A 20,023-nucleotide genomic window follows, 5' to 3' on the forward strand; every position below is an offset into this window, starting at 1 on the left:
TTCAGCGATTGCCAGTTCAGTGCTCATTGCCAGGCCAGTTGCTGGATCTTTTGCAGTATATCAAATTTAAAAAAACAACCTTTGAATTCACAATAAAACATCTGTTACAAATATAACTGTATTATCTTTATCGAGTCCTCAATTAAAAATGGAATACAACGTCTATTCATTTATACTTTCTTTTATATTAAGTATTGATGCATATATACTGTATTTTCGCTTTGAATCGCGTGGTAAACTTTACACGCATGCGCACAATCTGGCGCATGCGCAGAATAGATATGGGGCAGATCGAGTTCCGGGGTCAGATCGGGCATTGACACACACTCCGAATGGTGAACTTCATTTCTATAGCGGAAAACAATGCTACTACGTCTCCTTTGAATGTTATTACGATACAGGTAACGGAATTTGCCTCTCAACATGTCAGCAGTTCATACTGTAGTATGCCGTTATAGATACATATTTAAAAATCTACACGCCAGTTGTTAGCCACGTCATTCATTCATAGACTTCAGCTTCATGCTAAGCTAGCTCAGTTCAACAGGAAGCCGTGTGGACGTGACATACGTGTTATCTGATGTTACCTATGCTTATATGGTTTCCCTAATTATTTATACCACATATGCTGAGCTTCTATAGCAGATAGTTATAGTGCGTCTACGGTCATGTTAAACCTGAACGTCATCTGCCACGGAATCTGACAGGTTTTAACTTATGGACGCGTTCGATGCATTTAAATTTGGCTAAGTATAACCGTTAGGAATCCATACATCCATCTTACCAAAATCACCACCTTGTGCGTATGTTAAACCCGATGTATTTTAGAGTTGGTTTGGAATGCTTAAACTAACACATTTGTTCCACTGCCCAGGGTGTTGTAAATAGGACCCACACGCAAAAATGGTGAAATATCACTGCTGCACGGGTTTGCTCAAAAGCACCTGGGACCAAGTGTGCATTGCTTTCTGGCAGAGATATCCCAACCCATACAGGTAAGGTCGGTCACACCAGTCAGGTGTGGGCACAAGTTCACCTTTTGAACCCTTCAAGCAAACTGTATTATATAACTGGTTTAGATTACAGCATGCAGCAGAAGATAAACATTGATAAATTAGTGCTTTTCCCCCTTAAACATTGAACAGGCTGAGATCGGTGTATTTATTAACACTGGTTATACTGTGTTGTATTGTACTTTGTGCTCTGCAGTATTTTATTTGATTTTTTAGTGATTAATTAAGGCTTTATGGCCAGAAGAGTTCATTATCCAGACACAGTGTTTCAGTAACAATGGGGAGAAAAGAGAAAGCGCTCACCATTGTTTGACTAGATAACAATAGTATGGTGCACATAATAAATTGGATTTTATATATTTTATATTTTATATTTGAATCATAGTTGGTGGGTGGTGGTAGCTCAGTCTGTTGGGAGCTGGGCTGAGAAGCCAAGGGTTCTTGGTTTGAGACCCGGTGCAGACAAAAAGAGATAAAGAAGACGAGAATCATGTGTGATATTTAAAGTTTTCTGTTCATCTTTTCCTCTATTACTATAGCAACCATGTTCTGACAGAGGACATCATTTTCCGCGAGGTCAGTCCGACCAATTGCCTCATTTCCCGACGTCTGTTGACCAAAACTAGCCGATCACCCCGCTGGATGGAGCGCTACCTTCCTAAGCACATGGCCAGCTCGGCATACATCATCGAGGACTCCATTGTGGACCCTCAGAAAAGGACCATGACCACGCTGACGTGGAACATCAGCCACGCTCGCCTCATGGTGTGGCAACACGTCGCTACAAGCTCACACATACTGTTGCAGAGCGATAACATCCCCTCACACTGCGTTTGTCCTTTGCTTCTTTTGGTTCCCAGTCTGTGGAAGAGCGCTGCGTGTACCAAATTAACCCTGAGAACGGCAGCTGGACTGAGATAAAAAGAGAAGCTTGGATCTCTTCCAAAGTCTACGGGCTCACAAGAGCTATTCAGGTCAGTAGAGTAATGCCCAGAGCTCCATCATTCAGCCACACAGGTGTGTGGAAGCCAGACTGAGCCCGTCTGTCATCCAGTGATGGGACAGACAGGACTGCAGCGCTCGTGTGGTCTGCAAAAAGGAATAATGTCGGCCAGGACCAGATGTTCCCTTGTTGTTTTCAATTTCTGGCAGCTCTGATAAAATTCTGTTGCGGTTTATTTATTTTTTGGAGGAGGTCTGATGCTGCTAAACACTGTAAAACAAGAATCTGCTGGTTTGTTCTTTTGTCCGTGTATTCAGCAGCCATCTTTAGTCGATTATCAAAGTTTTCTTCTACATCTGAATCAGGACTGGATGATGATGTGTAACATCTGGACGGTGGACTCTGACACCTGCATCTCAGCAGCTTTTATTATATTGAATTGTTGAGATCAAGGCTGAGCTCTTTTATTCTGTTGTGGATCCAGGAAAGAATCCAGAACCAAATGTTTCGCTATTGTAACAAAGTAGTCACTTTATTGGACTTTAGGTTCAATAACTGTAAACCTGTTCTGATTTTCCCATTTAGTCGTCAGGCTCAACCTATTGCATAAAGTTGGAAGACAATTAGTTCAATATTGGCAAAAGTAACTTTGGCAAATTTCTCAACTTGCATTAATTAGAAAATCAAAATAGTATTTTGTGGCTTCTTTGTCTTTTTCTAGGAATTTGGCCTTGCGAGATTCAAGAGCAGCATAACGAAGACCATGAAAGGGTTCGAGTACGTCCTGGCCAAAATGCAAGGTGAGATGATGCGGCGTTAAGGCTGATCGCTGGAGCAACTGTGGACCTTTATTACAGGCTCACACTCCTGCCCTGGCAACATCTGCACTGTCTGAGCCGGTTCCATTTGTTGGACAGAAATGGTCCAAGCACCTTCTAGAGTTTTACCGGTGTTTTGAGCGGGTATTGAACCCAACGTGTTGGTGTTTTTTGCAGGCGAAACGCCGTCGAGAACCTTAGCAGAAACTGCTACGGAGCGAGCGAGGGAGACGGCCCTGGCAGCTAAAGAGAAGGCCAAAGACCTGGCCTCACACGCGCAGAAGAAGCAGTACGTGTGAGCCCCCCCACCCCCGCTGGAGTGAGACACTGAATCCTGGTCGTGGCTACTCGCCAACTTAAGGAAATGTAATGAAAACTTGAAAGGACAGGCGGACCATTGAAGGCCCGAGCAGGGTCCGGCAGCCTGTTTAGCCTCATTCGTACACGTCATTTCAGCTTGTACAGCAGGTAGAGATCTTAGTAGTTCACCGTGGCTGCTGACGCCATAGCAACCATAAAACCCGCCAACATCGGTACTGTCCCGCAGATCTGTGCTCCACCTCTGTGCCCAACGCCTGAGTGCGCCTGCTCATTTTACACTAGCTCTGTGCTAGCAGCTTCCTGTCCAGAAGCTAAGATTGTGACTGATGCTAATTCACGCCAGCGACGCCTTTTGTCGCCGTCCAGCTGTATGTTAATTTTCTTCTGCTGACCTTAATCATCCTAACGACCACCTCAAGTTGAAGATCGTCAACTGCCTGAAAGCAAAATCCAACTTCAAACTGTCTTGCACTTCCATCTGATGATGCAACCCGTGTAATAACGTGCTCTTACTGGATCAAATGTCAATAAATGAACATGTTTATTATCGCTGAGCTCTGACGTCTCTGAAAACTGAAGCATCTAAGATTTCCTTGGATTTGTGTACGAGTAAACAACACGAACCGGCACATAAATATAGAAAATATTTATTTAATTAAAAAAAAAAAAAAACCCTCAGTATAAAAATGCTACATAATATTACTGGGCAGAAAGACAGATGAATGCATACATATTAAAAGGTAATAAGGCATCTTGCATATATAAAAGCGAAGGGGGATAAAAGCACCTTCAGTTATTAAATACGCAGCGCTGAATATGACGGCGCAGCATAAATCGCTTAATTAAAACGTTACCTGCCTGAATGGGGACTCGGCTGCGCACATAATCAACATTTCCATAGACAAATGCAAACGCACGTAAGTGCAAAGTGATCATTAACCAGGTAATATGAGCGGGGAGTTTAGCCCCGCCCCCTGCAGCAGCCCGCACGCCTCGGTGACCGACCCGCAGAGCCGCTCGGCCTCCGGAGGCGGCCAGAACTCGTTCACGCCCCCCCCCCCCGCTGTGGTATAAAAGAAGTGCAATATGTGAGTCTTTGTGCAACAGGATGGAAACAGACGTGGCACATTTCACGTGCGCGCTATTTTACTGAAATATGAGATTAGTGCTAAAGAAAAGCTGTTGGGAGAACAGAAGTGAACCCGGCCCAGCGGCAGCGTGACAGGAAATACACGAGGAGCTTTGAGTAAAAAGCCCTTTTTGGATTTTCAGAAAAGCCTTTAAAGGGGAGCGAAAATGTCTCCGTCCTTCATGGGGAACGATGGAAGTCTGCAGGCGGGATGGTACGTCCCCTCCGTCCCGGCATCGCAAGCTCAGTATTAGCTTAGCTTCTGGCGACACGATGCTCGCGGAGTCCAAAAATCCACGTGTTGGAAGTATTCGGCACAGTCACGTCACTGTCCGTGCTCGGCCTGCTCGCCCTTTTGGAATGTTTTGTTCCTCCTCCCGTCCGCCCGTGCTGGCGTCGGCTCCGCTGGGATCATAGCCAGGATTTGTCCAGGCTGGAGTAACAGTGGTCGGCGTCCGCGTGCGTGATGCTCAGTCCTTCAGAGTCCACGCAGTCGAACACGATGCTCTCCACGTCCACCTCCACGTCCTCTGTGAAGGCAGAGAGGACTCATGTCTCACTTCTGTCTGACTCTCTTAGAATTTGGCTTTTTCTTGTTTTTAAAGGTTTAATGAAGACTATAATATCACAGGCTATATCTTAAAAGGGTTACATAACAGGAATTCCCGGTGAATTCCCAGGTGCCTGCTCCACCTTCAGAGCACTGCCGGGGTACCCTCGAGCAAGGTACCGAACCCACAAATGCTCGTCCAGGTGCCATCACAGGCCACTAACCTCTGTCAGAATCCGACCTCTCCGAGGACATGGACGAGCCCTGGCTGTCGTTCCTCATCCTCTCCGAGCCCCTCTGCAGCTGCTCCAGCCGGACCCGCAGCTCCCGCTGCTGCCAGCGCAGGCGCCCCTTCATCTGCTGGGCCAGCTCATCCTGCTCCTGCAGCTTCTGCAACGCAACAGAGCCCAGCTCAGACGGCCGCCGAGGGCCGCGCGCGACCAGGCGGCGGCGGCGGCGGCCCGCCGCGTTCCTACCTTGATGTGGAGCTGGGCCCGCCTCAGCAGGTTGAGCGTGGTGTTCCTCACGGAGTCCGAGGACAGAGGAACCTGCTTCTTCAGCTGCTCCAGGCACTGCCTCAGCTGGGCTCGCCTGTGACACGCCACGGGCAACAAAGGGGACAGTTACTGCACGCACGAGCGTCTTAATCACTCCATTTCAGCACCAAAGGACCCCAAGAAGAAACGGAGCTGAGGGGACGTTACCTGTTCTTCTCCAGCTCGTTGTGGACCACCCTGCAGGTAGGAACAGAGAAGACGCGCGCGTCAGTCCTGGCAAACGCCCCCTCAGCCAGTCAGTGAGTGTGGTGTGTTGTGGTCACCTGTTCCCGCCGCCAGACATCTTCTTGCTCTTCTGTTTGCTCCTCTTGTCAGGATGATCTGGGCTCAGGGGAAGAACTGAGGCGTAGCCGTGTTCCGCCTCTGTGCGGGGAAGGGAAAAATCAAAGTTCTGAAAGTGTCCTGGAATACCTGGACTACCAATAATCTGCCCCGCTGTTTGCAGAATGTTCCTCTCATGGGGACAGGCCCCTGCTCCAGCTGGGGGGGGTGGGCGGGGGGCTGCTGTCACCGGTACCTGCTGGACATTGTTCGCTTTTTGGCGCCATCACAGAGCGACTCCGCCGTTATTTTCCAGCCCCGTTCGCAACCCTCCCTGGCGGGGATTCTGGGTGCCGAGAACCATTGATTGGACTCTAAGGGTCCGGTGCTGTCTGTGCGCCTCTCACCGCCCGTGCAAGCGCCAGAACCAGCGGCGCATTTTCAAACCGGACCAGATTGGCGCCTTCGAGTACAATGATCCGGCCGATATGTAGGTCACTGAGTCAAAGAAGGGAAAACCCCCCGATAACCTCCTGAAAACAACCTCGGTGCTTTCTCTGGCATCTGCTCTGAAGAACCCCCCCGGGAAGGTTTCACACATGCCCGAAATCGCCACTTTCCCATTGACGATTCTGTTGTTGGAAACAATAACTTGTTCCGCCGCGGACGCGAGTTGTCAAAGCTCGTTATTTACCTCGTTCTTTTCTCTCCAGAAACTCGGCGGCCCGGAGGAGCACTTGGATGTTGTACACGCTGTCCATTGTTGATTTCGTGGAGGGGTTTAAGGTTCTTAAAAAGGCAAATAAACAACCTGCTGTGGCGCAAACGGCAGCAAAGAGACGAATGCTGGAGTCGATCTGCGCTGCAGCTGCTACGTCTGCAACACACATGCTGCCTTCACGGTCACACCCGTGCTCGGACGACCTAAACGCGTGTCACAAACTCCACAGTTCCTCCTATAACCATCAATAAATTGTACGCAAATTTCCACTCCTCTCAATATCGTATGTTACGTATAAAATATGTTACGTCTGAAAGACATTTATCCTCCAACGTGCCTACTTGTTATTGAATTCAACGACAAATCGTAATTGAAATATTTCCGGCAGACGCAAAAGCAACACGAAACGTCAATCGTTAGCCACGCCCCCGTCTGTTCCTCTCATAGCAGCTTTATTTTTCAAACATTCAGCGTTAACCTCAAAAGTTGGTGAAGATTCTTGATAATTACACAGTCGTATGTGTATCCGCGCGCAAGATGTGCCGGACTCTGTCCTTACACCTGCGTTATTACCAAGTCATTGTCCTTAATGCCACACAAAGCGTTTGAAAATCCACACAGCAGAAGGATGCATCTATATTGTGCAGAAAACCTGTGCAGCAAAGCACAATTTTACACAAACCTGACTTTTGTCAGGTCTCAGATGGTTTGTGTCGACTGCCATCCACTTGAATCGGTGTTTTTTTGGGCGTCAGCCTTTGTGCAGCTCCGCGGAGGTCAGGACTCTATTACCCTTCTGTCAACTAAATGGATGTTCTGCACAATAAATAATAAATCCCGCAGCCTGCGCGAAATCTGCACTTTATATTCACTTCAAATCCGAAATATAATGCAGAGGTGTGTGTTTACTTGTGCGTTATTAAGTATGTAAAGAAAGGCGAACTTTTGTACGCGGATCCAGGGTATTTAAATAAAATCCGAATAAATAAAGAATCACTTTTAATCGTTTTTAAGGCCGATTTATGTCAATTTTGGTGACGGAAAAGCGGGCTGAGCGGGTCGCCCTTCCTAAATATGGCAGCGAGCGGCGTCAGTTCCCGCACACGGCTTCAACGCGCTCCTCCGTGCGGGAGTGAAGCCTCTCCGCCAGCAGCAGCAGCTTTGACCTCTGAACCCCCGAGTGTGCAGCACTCCGCCATATTCACTGTTGTCTTGACTAGAGGAGATTGAGAACGTTTAAGGTCCTGCTAGAAACGAAAGTGCGCCCTGAAAATCATCGAAACTGCTGCAAACTTGGCCAAAGCGCGTCGTAAACACTGTGGAAATGGCGAGGAAGAAAAGCAAGCAGCAAGGGCTGGCCCAGAAGGAGCTGGTGCCCGGGCAGCAGAGCGGACCGAAGAGCCCGGTCTCTCCCGGCGATGCAGCTGGTGGCGGCGGCGGAGATGCTGGGCTGGAAAGGCTGCCCACGACCAGGGCGAACCAGGTAGGTTAGCTAGCGGAGAGCTGTTTCTAAAATAAGCTAGCTAGCCGCTCGGCTAACAACGTCCTGCAATGCACCTTTCATTGTGGTTTTATTATCTGTTGCTCACATTGAGAAGCCCTTAACTCATAATAGTCTGCATAGACTCGGCGGCTGGAGGGCATTTTTGCCTTGATTTTAATGTGCAAAGTGGTGGATAGAGACTCCATTCCGTCGTTGGCTTTGTAAATAAATAAATTCAACTTCGCGAGCAGAACTGGCGGCTTTGGGACTGTGTAAAAGTGCTGCAGCCCACCTGCAGGACAGGTGACGCTGTGGTTCGTCCAGTTAGTCACATTTTCAACGTTTAAATCGCACGATCCGACCTGCTAACCTTAGCTGCAAGGCTAGCCCGGCTATATTGTAGCTAGCGTGCTTCAAGCGTGGCTTGTGCACAGCGTAACAGTTGCAGTCTGAAGCGCTAGCTAGCGAGCTATTAGCTAACTCGCTAATTTAGCTTCCAGGGATAACGGGAGCCTACTCCAAAGACTCTCTGTTGGAGTTATTCATTTTTAAAACTTCCCTGCGAGCTTTAGCAGAGTTTTGATTGTTCGGTTGTTAACGTGTCAGTGCATGGATTTAGCTGCCATATCAAGCCAAATGATGTTATGGTCTCCGTTGACATCTGCACCACTACAGACAAAACCATCACTTCCTTAAGAAGCTGCATCTTTTTTGAGCCGTAATTGGGGAGGATGCAGTCTTGTTATTAACATTAATAACGATGTATTTGCTCTTTTGAAGTTTTTCGTGTAGTTTCAAACAATTCAATCAAATCACTATCAACCAATGCATATTTAGATTGTTGCAACACGGCTCAATCCTTGACTGTCTTCTACCCAGCCAATGCACACTTGCTGCCTCCTGTGCCATCGTGAGTTTAAAGACTGGGGAGCAAGCTCTCCAAATGGACTCCCCGGGGGCCACGGGACCAAGCTGGCCGATGCCGTACCGGCTCTTTCCCAGGCTTTGCTGCGGGAGACGCCTGGACGTAAGCTCGCCGACGCGGTGCCGTCGCTGTCTCAGTCCCTGCTGGGAGAGGTGCCTCTGTGGATCTGTCAGAGCTGCTGCAAGAGTGTGGAAGAGGAGGAGAGACGGAGCGCTCAGGAGCAACCAAATTCGGTAGATAAACATGGACTGATCTGAATGATACGTTGACAGCATTCCTTTTGCACATTAGGCAGCATTTTCTTTCTTGAGTCAGTTGTCATGGTGATAACAATACTCATATTTAGGCTCTCGTGGTCAATTCTGTGTCAGTAAGCTCCGGGAAAATGTATAGAAGTGATTTAATTACCTGCAGAGTCATATATGCTAGAAAAAGAGGAGCTCGGCGGTTGTTTATGGCAGCAGCATATGTTGTGTCTGTCTCTGGGGGCGCTTTGATTCACCCGCTGAGCTAGTTTCTCGTGTTTTTCCCTCCCGTTTCAGATACCATTGTCCCACTCTTCCTCCTGTAAGTCGCAGAGCTGTGGAAACGGTTACCCTGAGCAAAGCACTGTGGACTGGGACCCAAGTTCCTTCCTGTCAGCACACAAACTGTCAGGTCTTTGGAACTCCGCTCACACCAACGGAGGGGAGCACTGCAACCACAACGCGTCTCCGCACCCCCAACAAGGTCTGTCGCCACAGGGTAAGAGACGTCCTTAACAGAGATGCTTCTCCTGCAGCCCGATGCCGAAATGAGCCGATTATAGAGCTCAATTTAGGAATTCCCTTGAGTGTGACCTTCAAATGTCAAACAGTGGTGGCCGTCATTCAGAAAATCAAAGGCTCCATGAAAGTGTGTGATAGAGGAACTTGTGGCTCTAGGATTCAGGTTTCAGTTTGACTCGCACCTGCGTGCATGGGGTTTTTCTCTAAATACGATATTCTGTGCTGTTGTTTCCGCTGCTCGGTGCTTCAGAACTATGATGCAGCTGATTTCTGTCTTGTTCAAGGCAGAAAAATGCTCTCGCTACAGCTTTGCAGCGTCACCTTCGATGTGTCGGTGATCGTGTTGAAATAATCTTTGTTTTAACTACGAACGTAACTGTGCTGTGGCGACCGGTGCGTTCCTGAGCTCTACTGTGACCCGTTTCTGCCTCCTGCTGGGGCCCACATCAGTCTCCTAGTGAAGAGAGTCAGGTGATGCTGTGGTCTAACCGTCGTCTGATGTGTCGGCGCTGATAAGCTCCTGCAGAATAACGCCTGTGTGGTCTCGCTGGTGTGGTTTGTCAGAACCGGCGGAGTTCTGCCTGGCGTGAAAGTGGAACAGTTGAAATAAAAGCCCAACGGCTTGGTTAATAATCCTCCGTCAGTGTGCAAGTCCACCGGCTAACAGGGTTGGATCTGTCGTCCCGTCTGTAGGCGTGTCTCTCTGTCACGAGAAGCGAGGACTTCACGAAGCACCCGGGAAATCTGCCAAGGCGTCGGGGACCAAAGTCTGTCCTTACAGCCACCCGTCGTCCCAGAACGCCAGCGGATCCTCCGCCGGGAATCCCCTGACTACCTCAGCGGACCTTTACCGGATGACTCCCAAGCACTTCAAGACCATGTGCCGTCGACCGACGCCACCAGGTAGCCGTCCGCCCAGTCAGCTGCTTTTCACGGAGCTCGTTTCCTCCCATTTGGGACCTAAATGCTCGAACACGTCTCATTAAAAGTGCGTTCGCCCGAGAAATCTCACATCTGTTCAGTCCTTTCCTGGAAATATGGCCCAGCACATTGGCTTTCCTCTTCTTTATACGGGTGGAATTATCCTTTTCTCTGTTTCTCCCCCCTTGACCGCTATATGTGGGGGAAGGTGTGAGCATGTGGGCTTTCAGTGCCTTGCTCAGTGGTACCAGAGCCCTCTTTTTCTCAGTGTAAATGTGCAGATGTGCAGAACTATTCTCGATAACAACCGTTGTGATTCGACGGCGTTGCCGTCTTCAGCAGGGTCAGAGGGTCTCGCTACTGAATGCTAAATGAAGCCCGATGCTCTGAGCCGCGGCTAAAGTTGAAGCGATTTCAACGTTTTTGGAAACTTTCTTTGGCCTGAAACCTCATGTGGAGTCAAGGTTGAACTCGGGCTTTTAATATTGATCAAGCTTGCAGGGATTTTGCATTTTGTGAGCAAAGAATCTCAGGAATGTTTTGAGGGATTTGGTTTTCAAGCACAGCACTCGAGAATAAAGGAAGGGGAAGCTAAAAGCTCAGTAAAGCCTAATATCAATATTGTGGACTCATTATTGAGATGCATGTAGATGCCATGATCGGGTTCTGATCAATAAGTGGGAATTTTCCTCTAATTGGTGTAAATGTTCTCGTTTCCAAACAGTGGAACCTTCCCGATCTTTGGAATATGCTGTTTCTGGAGCTTTTTGTATGTCTGAACTATCGAGCCGCCTTCTCAGATGCACCTGTGTTAAATGATGGGTCGTTCTCGTGCAGGTGAAGCCTTCCACCCCAGCGACCACCACCATCACACAGACCTGTCGGTACCTCCCAACAGCCCCACCGGCCTCCCATCCCAGCATTCCACACTCCTGCCCCCAAAGCCCACCTGTGGGCAGCACGGACACCTAAACTCTAACGCCGGTGTGGCAGCACACGCGTCGTTCTCTCCGCTGGTACCAAACCTCCACAACCCTTCATCCAAACTAGGTTCTCCCGGTCCGGATAGCCCGACGTCTGTCCATAAGGCCAGCCCGTGTAACAACTCCCACATTCCTGCCGCGAACACACAACAGAACAAACTGGGCACAGCGGTCATGGGCTGTAACCACCCCTGTAACGGACACAGCGCAGGACCAGCGCCGGCTCCAAACATCAACCATCTGACAGCGGGCGCCTGCAGGTGGGTGGAACCACTTTCCATGAACGGGAATAAAACCAAAGCCTTCGATGAGTTAATGTCAGTTTTTGTATTGATCTGTAGAGACCAGGCGTGCAAAGGGCATAAAATGACAAACGGTGCGCTGTGTCACCCTTCGCCTGAGCTGGAGGAGGGGGAGGACGAAGACAGCAGCTCCGAGAGGAGCTCGTGCGCCTCCTCGTCTACCAACCAGAAGGATGGGAAATACTGCGACTGCTGCTACTGCGAGTTCTTCGGACACAACGCGGTACTACAGAACGCAACGCTGAGTAGAATGATGATCATTTAAAGGACGAGAGTGTGTTGAATGACAACGTTTGCACTGATCGCAGCCTCCAGCCGCGCCAACAAGCCGGAACTACGCTGAGATCCGCGAGAAACTCCGGTCGCGCCTGACCAGGCGTAAAGAAGAGCTGCCTCAGCGTCAGGACTCGGAGCTGACGGCGGCCGGGGCCATTGACAACCGAGACGTTGACGAGCTGCTAGACTTCATCAACAGTTCTGAGCCCAAACCCGTCAACAGTGCCAAGGCTGCAAAAAGGGCGCGACACAAACAAAAGAAGAAGGTGCCGATGCATTTAAAGCACGTTTTTAAATCCTGTGGCGCAATATTGAAAAGATGAATCCTAAGGAATTGTGACTGATTGAGTTTATTGTTGTTCTTTTAGGAAAAAGCTCAGCAGGGCAACGTGGGCGCTGCAGGCAGCGACCCGAACTCCAATCCACCCGAGCCCGCCGACGAGCCCGTCCCCGATGGTCCAGAAGGCAACCGGTTGCTGGACTGGCCTCAGCTGGAACTGGAGCGGGTCAACAGTTTCCTCACAAGTCGGCTGGAAGAAATCAAAAACACCATCAAAGACTCGATCCGGGCCTCGTTCAGCATGTACGACCTCAACCTGGATGTCAATGACTTCCCAAAGAAGGCGGCCACGTTGGAAGGCAACCATTTACTGTCCCACCTTAACGGCTCCTCTGACCCGCAGCAGATCGACCTGGATCTGGCCCCTCTGTCACTTGGAACTTTTAAAAACCACTTGGACCTATCCAACGGATGGGAGGATACCACCGTATCGTGCCCCAGCCTCACCTCCACTGCACCGGGGTTGCCTGCCAGCTCCAAGGACATCCAGCGGTTACACGCTACCCCGAGTCTCTCAAAGCTCATAAGGGTTCAGTCCCCAGAACGATGCACTTCCGCCGGACCCGACACGCTACCGCAGGTGCCAGCACAGAGTACAGCAAAGTCGAAGGACGAAGCCCCCGATCTCAAGACCGCAGCGGTCGGGAGCAGCAGCTCAAAGTCAAAGAAGACTAAAAGGCAGCAGCAGAGACAGGAGCAATCTCTGTCCGAGCAGAACTTCAGCAAGCAAAGCAAAACCGCCTCTGGGAACGAAGCGCAGAAGCCCAACGAGTGGAGAGACGCCGCCAGTGTTGCAAAGACGGGGAACAAGCAGCCGCAGCAATGCACAGAGAACCACAGAACCGGGCCCAAGAGGCCAGAAGAGGGGAAGTCATCCAAGCACCCACCGAACGGGAGCCTCTCTAATGCACTGAAGGGCAGAGGCGACGCAGAAACACGGGAGCAGCCCGAACCGGAGTCAGAGAGCAAAGGCCATCACACCATTCCAGCCAGCGGGCAGCAGCAGCAGCAGCAGGCCAGGGGGAAGAATAAGAAAAACAAAAACAAGGGTGAAAAATCCAGCGGTGCTCTCGGTACATGAAGCTAAATTTAACAGTGTAGAAAGTCTAACACACATCAGCATCACAACACACAAACAACACAAGAGCTGGGGTACAAACGTCACCTCAGTATTTCACACGTGTACACGTGGACTAATCAGCTCAGCTCTTGATTGCTAATTTTAATGCTTAATTGAGTTGTATTTTAATCTCCTATTCTAGTAGTTTTTTATGTCTACGTTTGAGTCTTAGTGTAATTTTTTGTCCTCATTTATCTTTTCTAGATGACGTATTTCTGCCCAAAGATGTGGATCCAACAGAAATGGATGAGATCGATAGAGAAGTGGAATACTTCAAAAGGTAGTTTTATCTCAGCATGAAGACGGGATTTATTACCACTGATGTATAAATAATTTGCCCTGTGCCTTTTCTCCTTTCCTTCAGGTTTTGCCTGGACTCTGCGAAGCAAACTCGACAAAAAGTAGCTGTTAACTGGTCCAATTTCAGCCTCAAAAAAGTCCCTTCAAACGCAGCCCAGTAACCGCTGCTGGAAAATGAAACTCGGCACCACAAACTCTTGACCCCAAGCCGCCTCCTTACAAGCCAAGGATCCTGGGTTCGAACTGGGCTCTGTCGGTTCTGAAGACTGAAGCAGAAACTTGGCACCTGAACCATCTGCTGTTGTCGCAACGTCGCTGAATGAAAGATGCAAAAAAAAGAGGCTTTTGAATACACTTGCATCCATGTGCTTAACTATGTAGTATGTAAACAAGTACCTTAAATGAAATAAATGTTTTTTACCACAAAACCGAGACATTTTAACCTTGTCAAAGTTCTGACCTCTATTTGGTTTAAATTGGTGCTCATCATGCTTCACATTCTGCATGCTGACTTACAGCATTTAAAGGATTTAGCTGTCCAGTATTCGCACTATTTATTGTCAAAGGAAACACGCATATTGCGATAATCCAATGATTTTTGCAGTACACCAAAAGCTGAATTGAGAACTGATTTATCTGCAAATTGCTCCATTGAACTGTGCAAACATGTTCCAGTGCATGAACAAAGACGTGTCCCAGTACTGTTCGATGTGTCTCCTGCTTAAAACGCCCGTTCTCTCGTGTTGGTTTTAGTGACCTCGATAGGAATATTCGGTGCGCCATGTTGCTTCCGGGGCCTTTACCAGCATCCTCGCTGGTACCTAACATGCGGAACCCAACGATGACAGGTACACCAGTGCCGTCCACGCTGGTGCCATTATATTAATGAGTGCAGTTTATTTGAATGCTTGGTGAAACCAAGCAGTTCTTTCAAGCACTTGTCACACGTGTTTACCTTGTTTTCTCAGTTGTTCCTGTACTGTGTTGCCATGTTGTAGCTCGGCTAGTTTATCTGATATCCAATGCTGATTATACTGTTGGGGAGGAATATAAATGAAACGTTTGAGTTTTAGAGACATGGGGCCTTGAGGATCTACACCAGTAACCACGTTTTAGCTGATGGGTTTCAGTACTATGAAAAGTTTTCTTCCCTGCTCTGTAGTGGGACTTTTTTTTCTCTCCACATTTCTGATGCTTTTTAGGTTACATTCAGATAGTATTAATGTTTCGAATGTAGATTTATACTATATCAACAACAGCCAAGTGTATGGAGGCTTGTGTCTTTTAAAAGGAAAAACACACTTTTGATACTGTGAAAAATCCTTCTTTCAGAAAGATTAAAAACTACAGTTTTGACAAGAAAAAATAGCGTGGTGTTTTATTTTAGCTCTATTTGTGTGATTACTTTACGCGAATCAGGTCGCTGCGTTTCCGGCAAGATCTGACCCTTTTCGCCTTCCGTACTTTCAAAGCTCATTTATGTGGCTAAAAGCTAACTTGATAGTCTGTTGAATTGTCTGTTTGGTGTTTTTTCCCCCTGTTATTGCTTGTTTTCTGCGCACATCGACCTAATTGAGAAAAGAAAATGGAGACTGATAATCGATCCCACAAGGTAAGTACAGCATATTACTTTCTTTCTAGACAAACATTAGCTAAGGCTAACTCAAGCATGCTAACTTTGCTAAGGGAATCATTTCAAAACACATATTTCTTAGGCTTCACTCTTAAAATTGTTGATGCGTTGTTAATTACTTAAAAACAAATATTTTAATATGTTCCGCTTTTTAAATAAACGGATTGTCAATACTTTTGTTATAACGCCGTTGCAACATCTACTGATTTATAGCTTAAATTTTACAAAGAATTTGTGAACGATTCTTCTTCAGTGTTCTATCAATTTCTCTTAAGGTATTTTCTGTGTTGCCGAAACAACAGTTTTTAACTTTGTTCTGCATTCAGCTCATTGCAAAAGGAATGTTTGAACATTCGTTTTATACGATGCGAAATATTGATATATTCTAAAAGGCATTGTCTTACAAAGATAAGTCATTTTATACCTGTTCCGTTGCCACATCTAGCAACATATAACCCTCTCATTTCTACTACTCACAACACATATTTATTCATACATAATTTTTCCGCCACTTGTCAATATATTAGAAGTAAAGTTAAGTATTAAAGCTATAAATGTGTTTGCACAGAGATCTTATGAGGAGGACAAGTCTGTCTCGGGAGGATCAGAGGAGGATGATGATTATGTTCCTTACGTACCCGTCAAAATACGAAAACAACAAATGGTAAGTTGAACAGAAACTGACAGAAAATCAGTGTTTTTGCCATTCTTGTTAAACTCGTGCCTGGAAATGATCCCAATGGGTTCCAGCTACTCTTAAATAGTGGTTTGTTAAATATCCCGTATATCAAAAGAGAACAATTTTTTTATTCCCTTTTTAAGGGCTTTGCATCACTGTAATAACATTGTACTGTTGTTTGTGTAATTTTAACTTTGAATATTAAAATTTTTGCACACAGCTGCAAAAAATGTTACATCTGCGAGGTAAGGCACTGGACGAGGATCGGAAGGACAGCGGCGAGGAGCAGAGGGACGAGGACGAAGGCTTAGGCCCACGCTCCAATGTCAGTCTTCTCGACCAGCATCAGCACCTCAAAGAAAAGGCTGAAGGTGCGTGGATTCTTCTCGTATTCCATTGTAGCCTATACATTGTTGTTGTTATACTTCATGATAGATGACTCAGAAGTGTCTGGCCTGTCTGTGCACCTACAGCCCGTAAAGAGTCTGCCAAGGAGAAACAACTGAAGGAGGAAGAAAAGATCCTTGAGAGTGTTGCAGAAGGCAGAGGTACAAATAAAATACTTTTAGGTCTCGTTAAACAAAGGTATTACAAAGGTTTGAAGAGTTGCTAAGCTAATTCTATCTCATCTACCAGCTCTGATGTCGGTAAAAGAAATGGCCAAAGGTATCATTTATGATGATCCTATAAAAACAAGGTAAGCTCCTCATCACATTTTTGGAACTTTTCTCTATTTGTCATGTCTTCCTTGACAACTCATTTTCCTTATAGTTGGAAGGCGCCACGCTACATCCTGAATATGCCAGACACGCGACATGAACGTGTCAGGAAGAAGTTTCACATCCTGGTTGATGGAGACAACATTCCCGCTCCAATCAAAAGCTTCAGAGAGATGAAGCTCCCACCAGGTTTTTAAAATATAAATCTGGTTCACCACAGGATCAATAGTACCAAATTAACAATGCCTTTGTTTCTGCAGCAATTCTCAAGGGGTTAAAAAAGAAGGGAATTGTTCACCCTACACCCATCCAAATTCAAGGAATGCCAACAGTGTAAGTACAGCTTGTTGTAAGCAGACATTTAAAGTCTTCACACATTTTCCAATAACAAGATTCAGAGTTCACTATAGGAAGCAGAAAAACATGTTGATATTTCTGATAAGATGCAGCAACTAAACCCACAAGGCCAGAAAATATGTAGACATAATGGCCACATGGTTACATCCAATAGAATGTTTCTTCCTTTTCTATCTAAGTAACATTAATGGAGATAGAACAAGTATTACTGGTATCACTGGAGTTGAGAGCCCTTGTCTGTAGTCTCTCAGGTCGAGACATGATCGGAATTGCCTTCACGGGTTCTGGAAAAACCTTGGTCTTCATTTTGCCCATCATCATGTTTTGTCTGGAGCAGGAAAAAAGACTGCCCTTCTGCAAGAGAGAGGGGCCGTATGGCCTCATCATCTGTCCTTCAGTAAGACCAACCTCGTCAACAAACACAGGGCTTGTTATAAATCCTGTAAAATATAGAACAAATTCTATCCAATGCTCGAATCTTGGTGAGGTAAAATGAGTGTGTTCTATTCTCGAACCCCAGCGAGAGTTGGCGAGGCAGACGCACGGCATCATCGAGTACTACTGCAAGCTGCTGGAGGAGGAGGGGGCTCCTCAGCTGCGCACCGCCCTCTGCATTGGAGGAATGTCGGTCAAAGAGCAGATGGAGGTCATAAAACAGTGAGTCGCCTCTTTAATTCTTTGTTAAAAATGCCAAACCACGGTTTTTCCATCTGCTGATCATATGGGCCTTCTGACAGCGGTGTCCACATGATGGTCGCTACCCCCGGCAGACTGATGGATTTGCTGCAGAAGAAGATGGTGAGCCTGGACATCTGCCGCTACTTGGCTCTGGATGAGGCTGATAGGATGATTGACATGGGATTTGAAGAAGACATCCGAACCATCTTCTCCTATTTCAAGGTGAGCTAAAGTCCATGTTATGGAGTTCAACCTCTGTCTTTCTATCCATTTGTCCGGTCTTATGACCAATAACTGTGTTATAGGGACAAAGACAGACCCTGCTTTACAGTGCAACTATGCCTAAGAAGATCCAGAACTTTGCCAAGAGTGCACTGGTCAAGCCCATCACCATCAATGTGGGAAGGGCCGGGGCTGCTAGCTTGGACGTCATTCAGGTTTGTTCCCATCCCCCATACTACTTTAATGTCGTTACCTTTAAAAGTAGTAAAAAGTCTTTCATTAATAAATACTGTGTTTGTAGGAAGTCGAATACGTAAAAGAGGAGGCCAAGATGGTGTATCTGCTCGAGTGTCTCCAGAAAACGTCTCCCCCTGTGAGCAATTCTTTATGTTGGTAAATGCTGGTAAATGTCAGATAAATCACAGCAAACGTTGATGCATCGCGCACTAATGTCAACAGGTGCTCATGTTTGCGGAGAAGAAGGCCGATGTGGACGCTATTCATGAGTACCTGCTGCTAAAAGGAGTGGAGGCTGTGGCCATCCATGGAGGAAAAGGTACGTATGGGAGCCTGACGTTAAAGCAAACAGCGAGGAGCCTTGAATTTGGGGTGCATGTGTAGTTGTTTTCCCTCACCAGCAGATGGCACCCTGCTCACTGTCATTTCCGCACCATATTCAAGCCTCAGAAGCGTCATTCGTTTCCACTGTTTTAAAATTGTGTTTAACTTGTGTAGATCAGGAGGAGAGAACAAAAGCCATAGAGGCTTTTAAAGAAGGAAAGAAGGATGTGTTAGTGGCCACAGATGTCGCTTCTAAAGGTCTGGATTTCCCAGCTATACAGCATGTCGTGAATTATGACATGCCCGAGGAGATTGAAAACTATGGTAAGCAGCTGCCGGTCTTCTAAACCCGTCCGTCCATCCATGCAGAGAGGGAAATTGATATAATATTTTGATTTCAGTCCACAGAATTGGAAGAACTGGACGTTCAGGCAAGACCGGTATCGCCACTACATTCATCAATAAAGGCTGCGGTCAGTAAAACTACTGAAATGTCACTGGGATTAATTGGAGCAGTGTATTTTTATGTTTACCACATTTGATAGTTTTGTTGCCTCAGTCCTGTGTTCACAGTTTGTTGGTACGTCTTTCCTCACAGATGAGTCCGTCCTGATGGATCTAAAAGCTCTACTTGTTGAAGCCAAACAGAAGGTTCCTCCAGTCCTCCAGGTGCTCCAGACCGGGGACGAGACCATGCTTGATATCGGAGGTGAGCCTGTCAATACATGGCCATGTTTACATCAGGAGAGGGTGCCACCTAGCTGTGTTTATGCGTGCACATCCTGCACGTTCCTCTCTGGGAGTGTGTCTAACAGACCTGCTTCTCGTGTTTCCAGGAGAGAGGGGCTGTACGTTCTGTGGTGGTCTGGGTCATCGTATCACAGACTGTCCAAAGTTGGAGGCCATGCAGACCAAGCAGGTCTCCAACCTCGGGAGAAAAGACTACCTGGCTCATAGTTCCATGGACTTCTAGGTGTTTCTCATTTCGGACTGAATGCCGTTCTTCCATCACATTTTATTTTGGACAACACAGCGAATTCATTTTTTTAGCTGTCAGCTGACAGACAAATCAGTTTCGTTTTTTTTTTCATCTCAAATCAGTAAGATTCTCTATTGTGAGCTTTGTAACATTTTTTGATACATTTAACTGTAAATAAAAGTGACTTTTGTGAGTGTTTAAATTTGTTAGGGGAGAGTTTGAATCAGAAAACAGCATTTTTCTTTTGCAACATCAAGTGGAGCAGAGCCATAAAGTCATTTTTAGCCTCCTCAGGTACAGCCTTAATGGCACGTCAAGCTGGTGAAACGTCTTTCTAACGTAGATGCCAGGAAATTAAACCCTTTAAATTACAAAAGTTGAATAGACAATGTGACTTTAATCCTTTAAAAGGTGGTGTCCTTCTTCCATCTTAAGTGCTACAGGGTTTAATAATTGACAGTTCTT

The 20,023-nt window shown here is 46.9% G+C and overlaps 4 protein-coding genes across 9 annotated transcripts; 3 read left to right on the plus strand and 1 right to left on the minus strand.

The window, feature by feature from the left end:
• The first annotated feature begins 255 nt into the window (after positions 1–255).
• prelid1a (PRELI domain containing 1a) lies at positions 256–3,649 on the plus strand. 2 transcript variants are annotated; one of them, XM_011610758.2, is made up of 6 exons: positions 256–401; positions 875–995; positions 1,553–1,778; positions 1,874–1,987; positions 2,678–2,756; positions 2,952–3,649. In XM_011610758.2, exons 2-6 carry the CDS (start codon positions 904–906, stop codon positions 3,071–3,073), a joined length of 633 nt encoding a protein of 210 aa, XP_011609060.1. In that variant the 5' UTR covers positions 256–401; positions 875–903; the 3' UTR covers positions 3,074–3,649. The 2 variants fall into 2 exon arrangements, with proteins under 2 accessions (XP_011609060.1, XP_011609061.1); XM_011610759.2 differs by lacking the exon at positions 256–401 and adding an exon at positions 570–799.
• Positions 3,650–4,367: 718 nt separating this feature from the next.
• On the minus strand, positions 4,368–6,482 carry mxd3 (MAX dimerization protein 3). The gene is made up of 6 exons (XM_003970451.3): positions 6,287–6,482; positions 5,595–5,694; positions 5,479–5,508; positions 5,251–5,365; positions 4,999–5,164; positions 4,368–4,754 (listed from the first exon to the last, which is right to left on the minus strand). Exons 1-6 carry the CDS (start codon positions 6,480–6,482, stop codon positions 4,636–4,638), a joined length of 726 nt encoding a protein of 241 aa, XP_003970500.2. The 3' UTR covers positions 4,368–4,635.
• A 960-nt stretch (positions 6,483–7,442) lies between these two features.
• fam193b (family with sequence similarity 193 member B) lies at positions 7,443–14,161 on the plus strand. 5 transcript variants are annotated; one of them, XM_029847122.1, is made up of 10 exons: positions 7,443–7,796; positions 8,676–8,954; positions 9,264–9,465; positions 10,182–10,391; positions 11,247–11,652; positions 11,734–11,917; positions 12,003–12,236; positions 12,339–13,359; positions 13,635–13,710; positions 13,795–14,161. In XM_029847122.1, exons 1-10 carry the CDS (start codon positions 7,638–7,640, stop codon positions 13,889–13,891), a joined length of 2,868 nt encoding a protein of 955 aa, XP_029702982.1. In that variant the 5' UTR covers positions 7,443–7,637; the 3' UTR covers positions 13,892–14,161. The 5 variants fall into 5 exon arrangements, with proteins under 5 accessions (XP_029702982.1, XP_003970522.2, XP_011609057.2 ...); XM_003970473.3 differs by having other exon boundaries at positions 7,445–7,796; positions 12,339–13,383; XM_011610755.2 differs by having other exon boundaries at positions 7,445–7,796; positions 9,264–9,450; positions 12,339–13,383.
• Positions 14,162–15,174: 1,013 nt separating this feature from the next.
• On the plus strand, positions 15,175–19,760 carry ddx41 (DEAD (Asp-Glu-Ala-Asp) box polypeptide 41). The gene is made up of 17 exons (XM_003970450.3): positions 15,175–15,342; positions 15,932–16,027; positions 16,263–16,413; positions 16,516–16,590; positions 16,679–16,739; positions 16,814–16,950; positions 17,022–17,094; positions 17,362–17,515; positions 17,639–17,775; positions 17,856–18,018; positions 18,102–18,233; positions 18,320–18,391; positions 18,478–18,574; positions 18,754–18,903; positions 18,981–19,052; positions 19,178–19,288; positions 19,416–19,760. Exons 1-17 carry the CDS (start codon positions 15,316–15,318, stop codon positions 19,550–19,552), a joined length of 1,845 nt encoding a protein of 614 aa, XP_003970499.1. The 5' UTR covers positions 15,175–15,315; the 3' UTR covers positions 19,553–19,760.
• The last annotated feature ends 263 nt before the right edge of the window (positions 19,761–20,023 follow it).

This window comes from Takifugu rubripes, chromosome 14, assembly GCF_901000725.2.
Source record: "Takifugu rubripes chromosome 14, fTakRub1.2, whole genome shotgun sequence".
Classification (NCBI taxonomy): domain Eukaryota; kingdom Metazoa; phylum Chordata; class Actinopteri; order Tetraodontiformes; family Tetraodontidae; genus Takifugu; species Takifugu rubripes.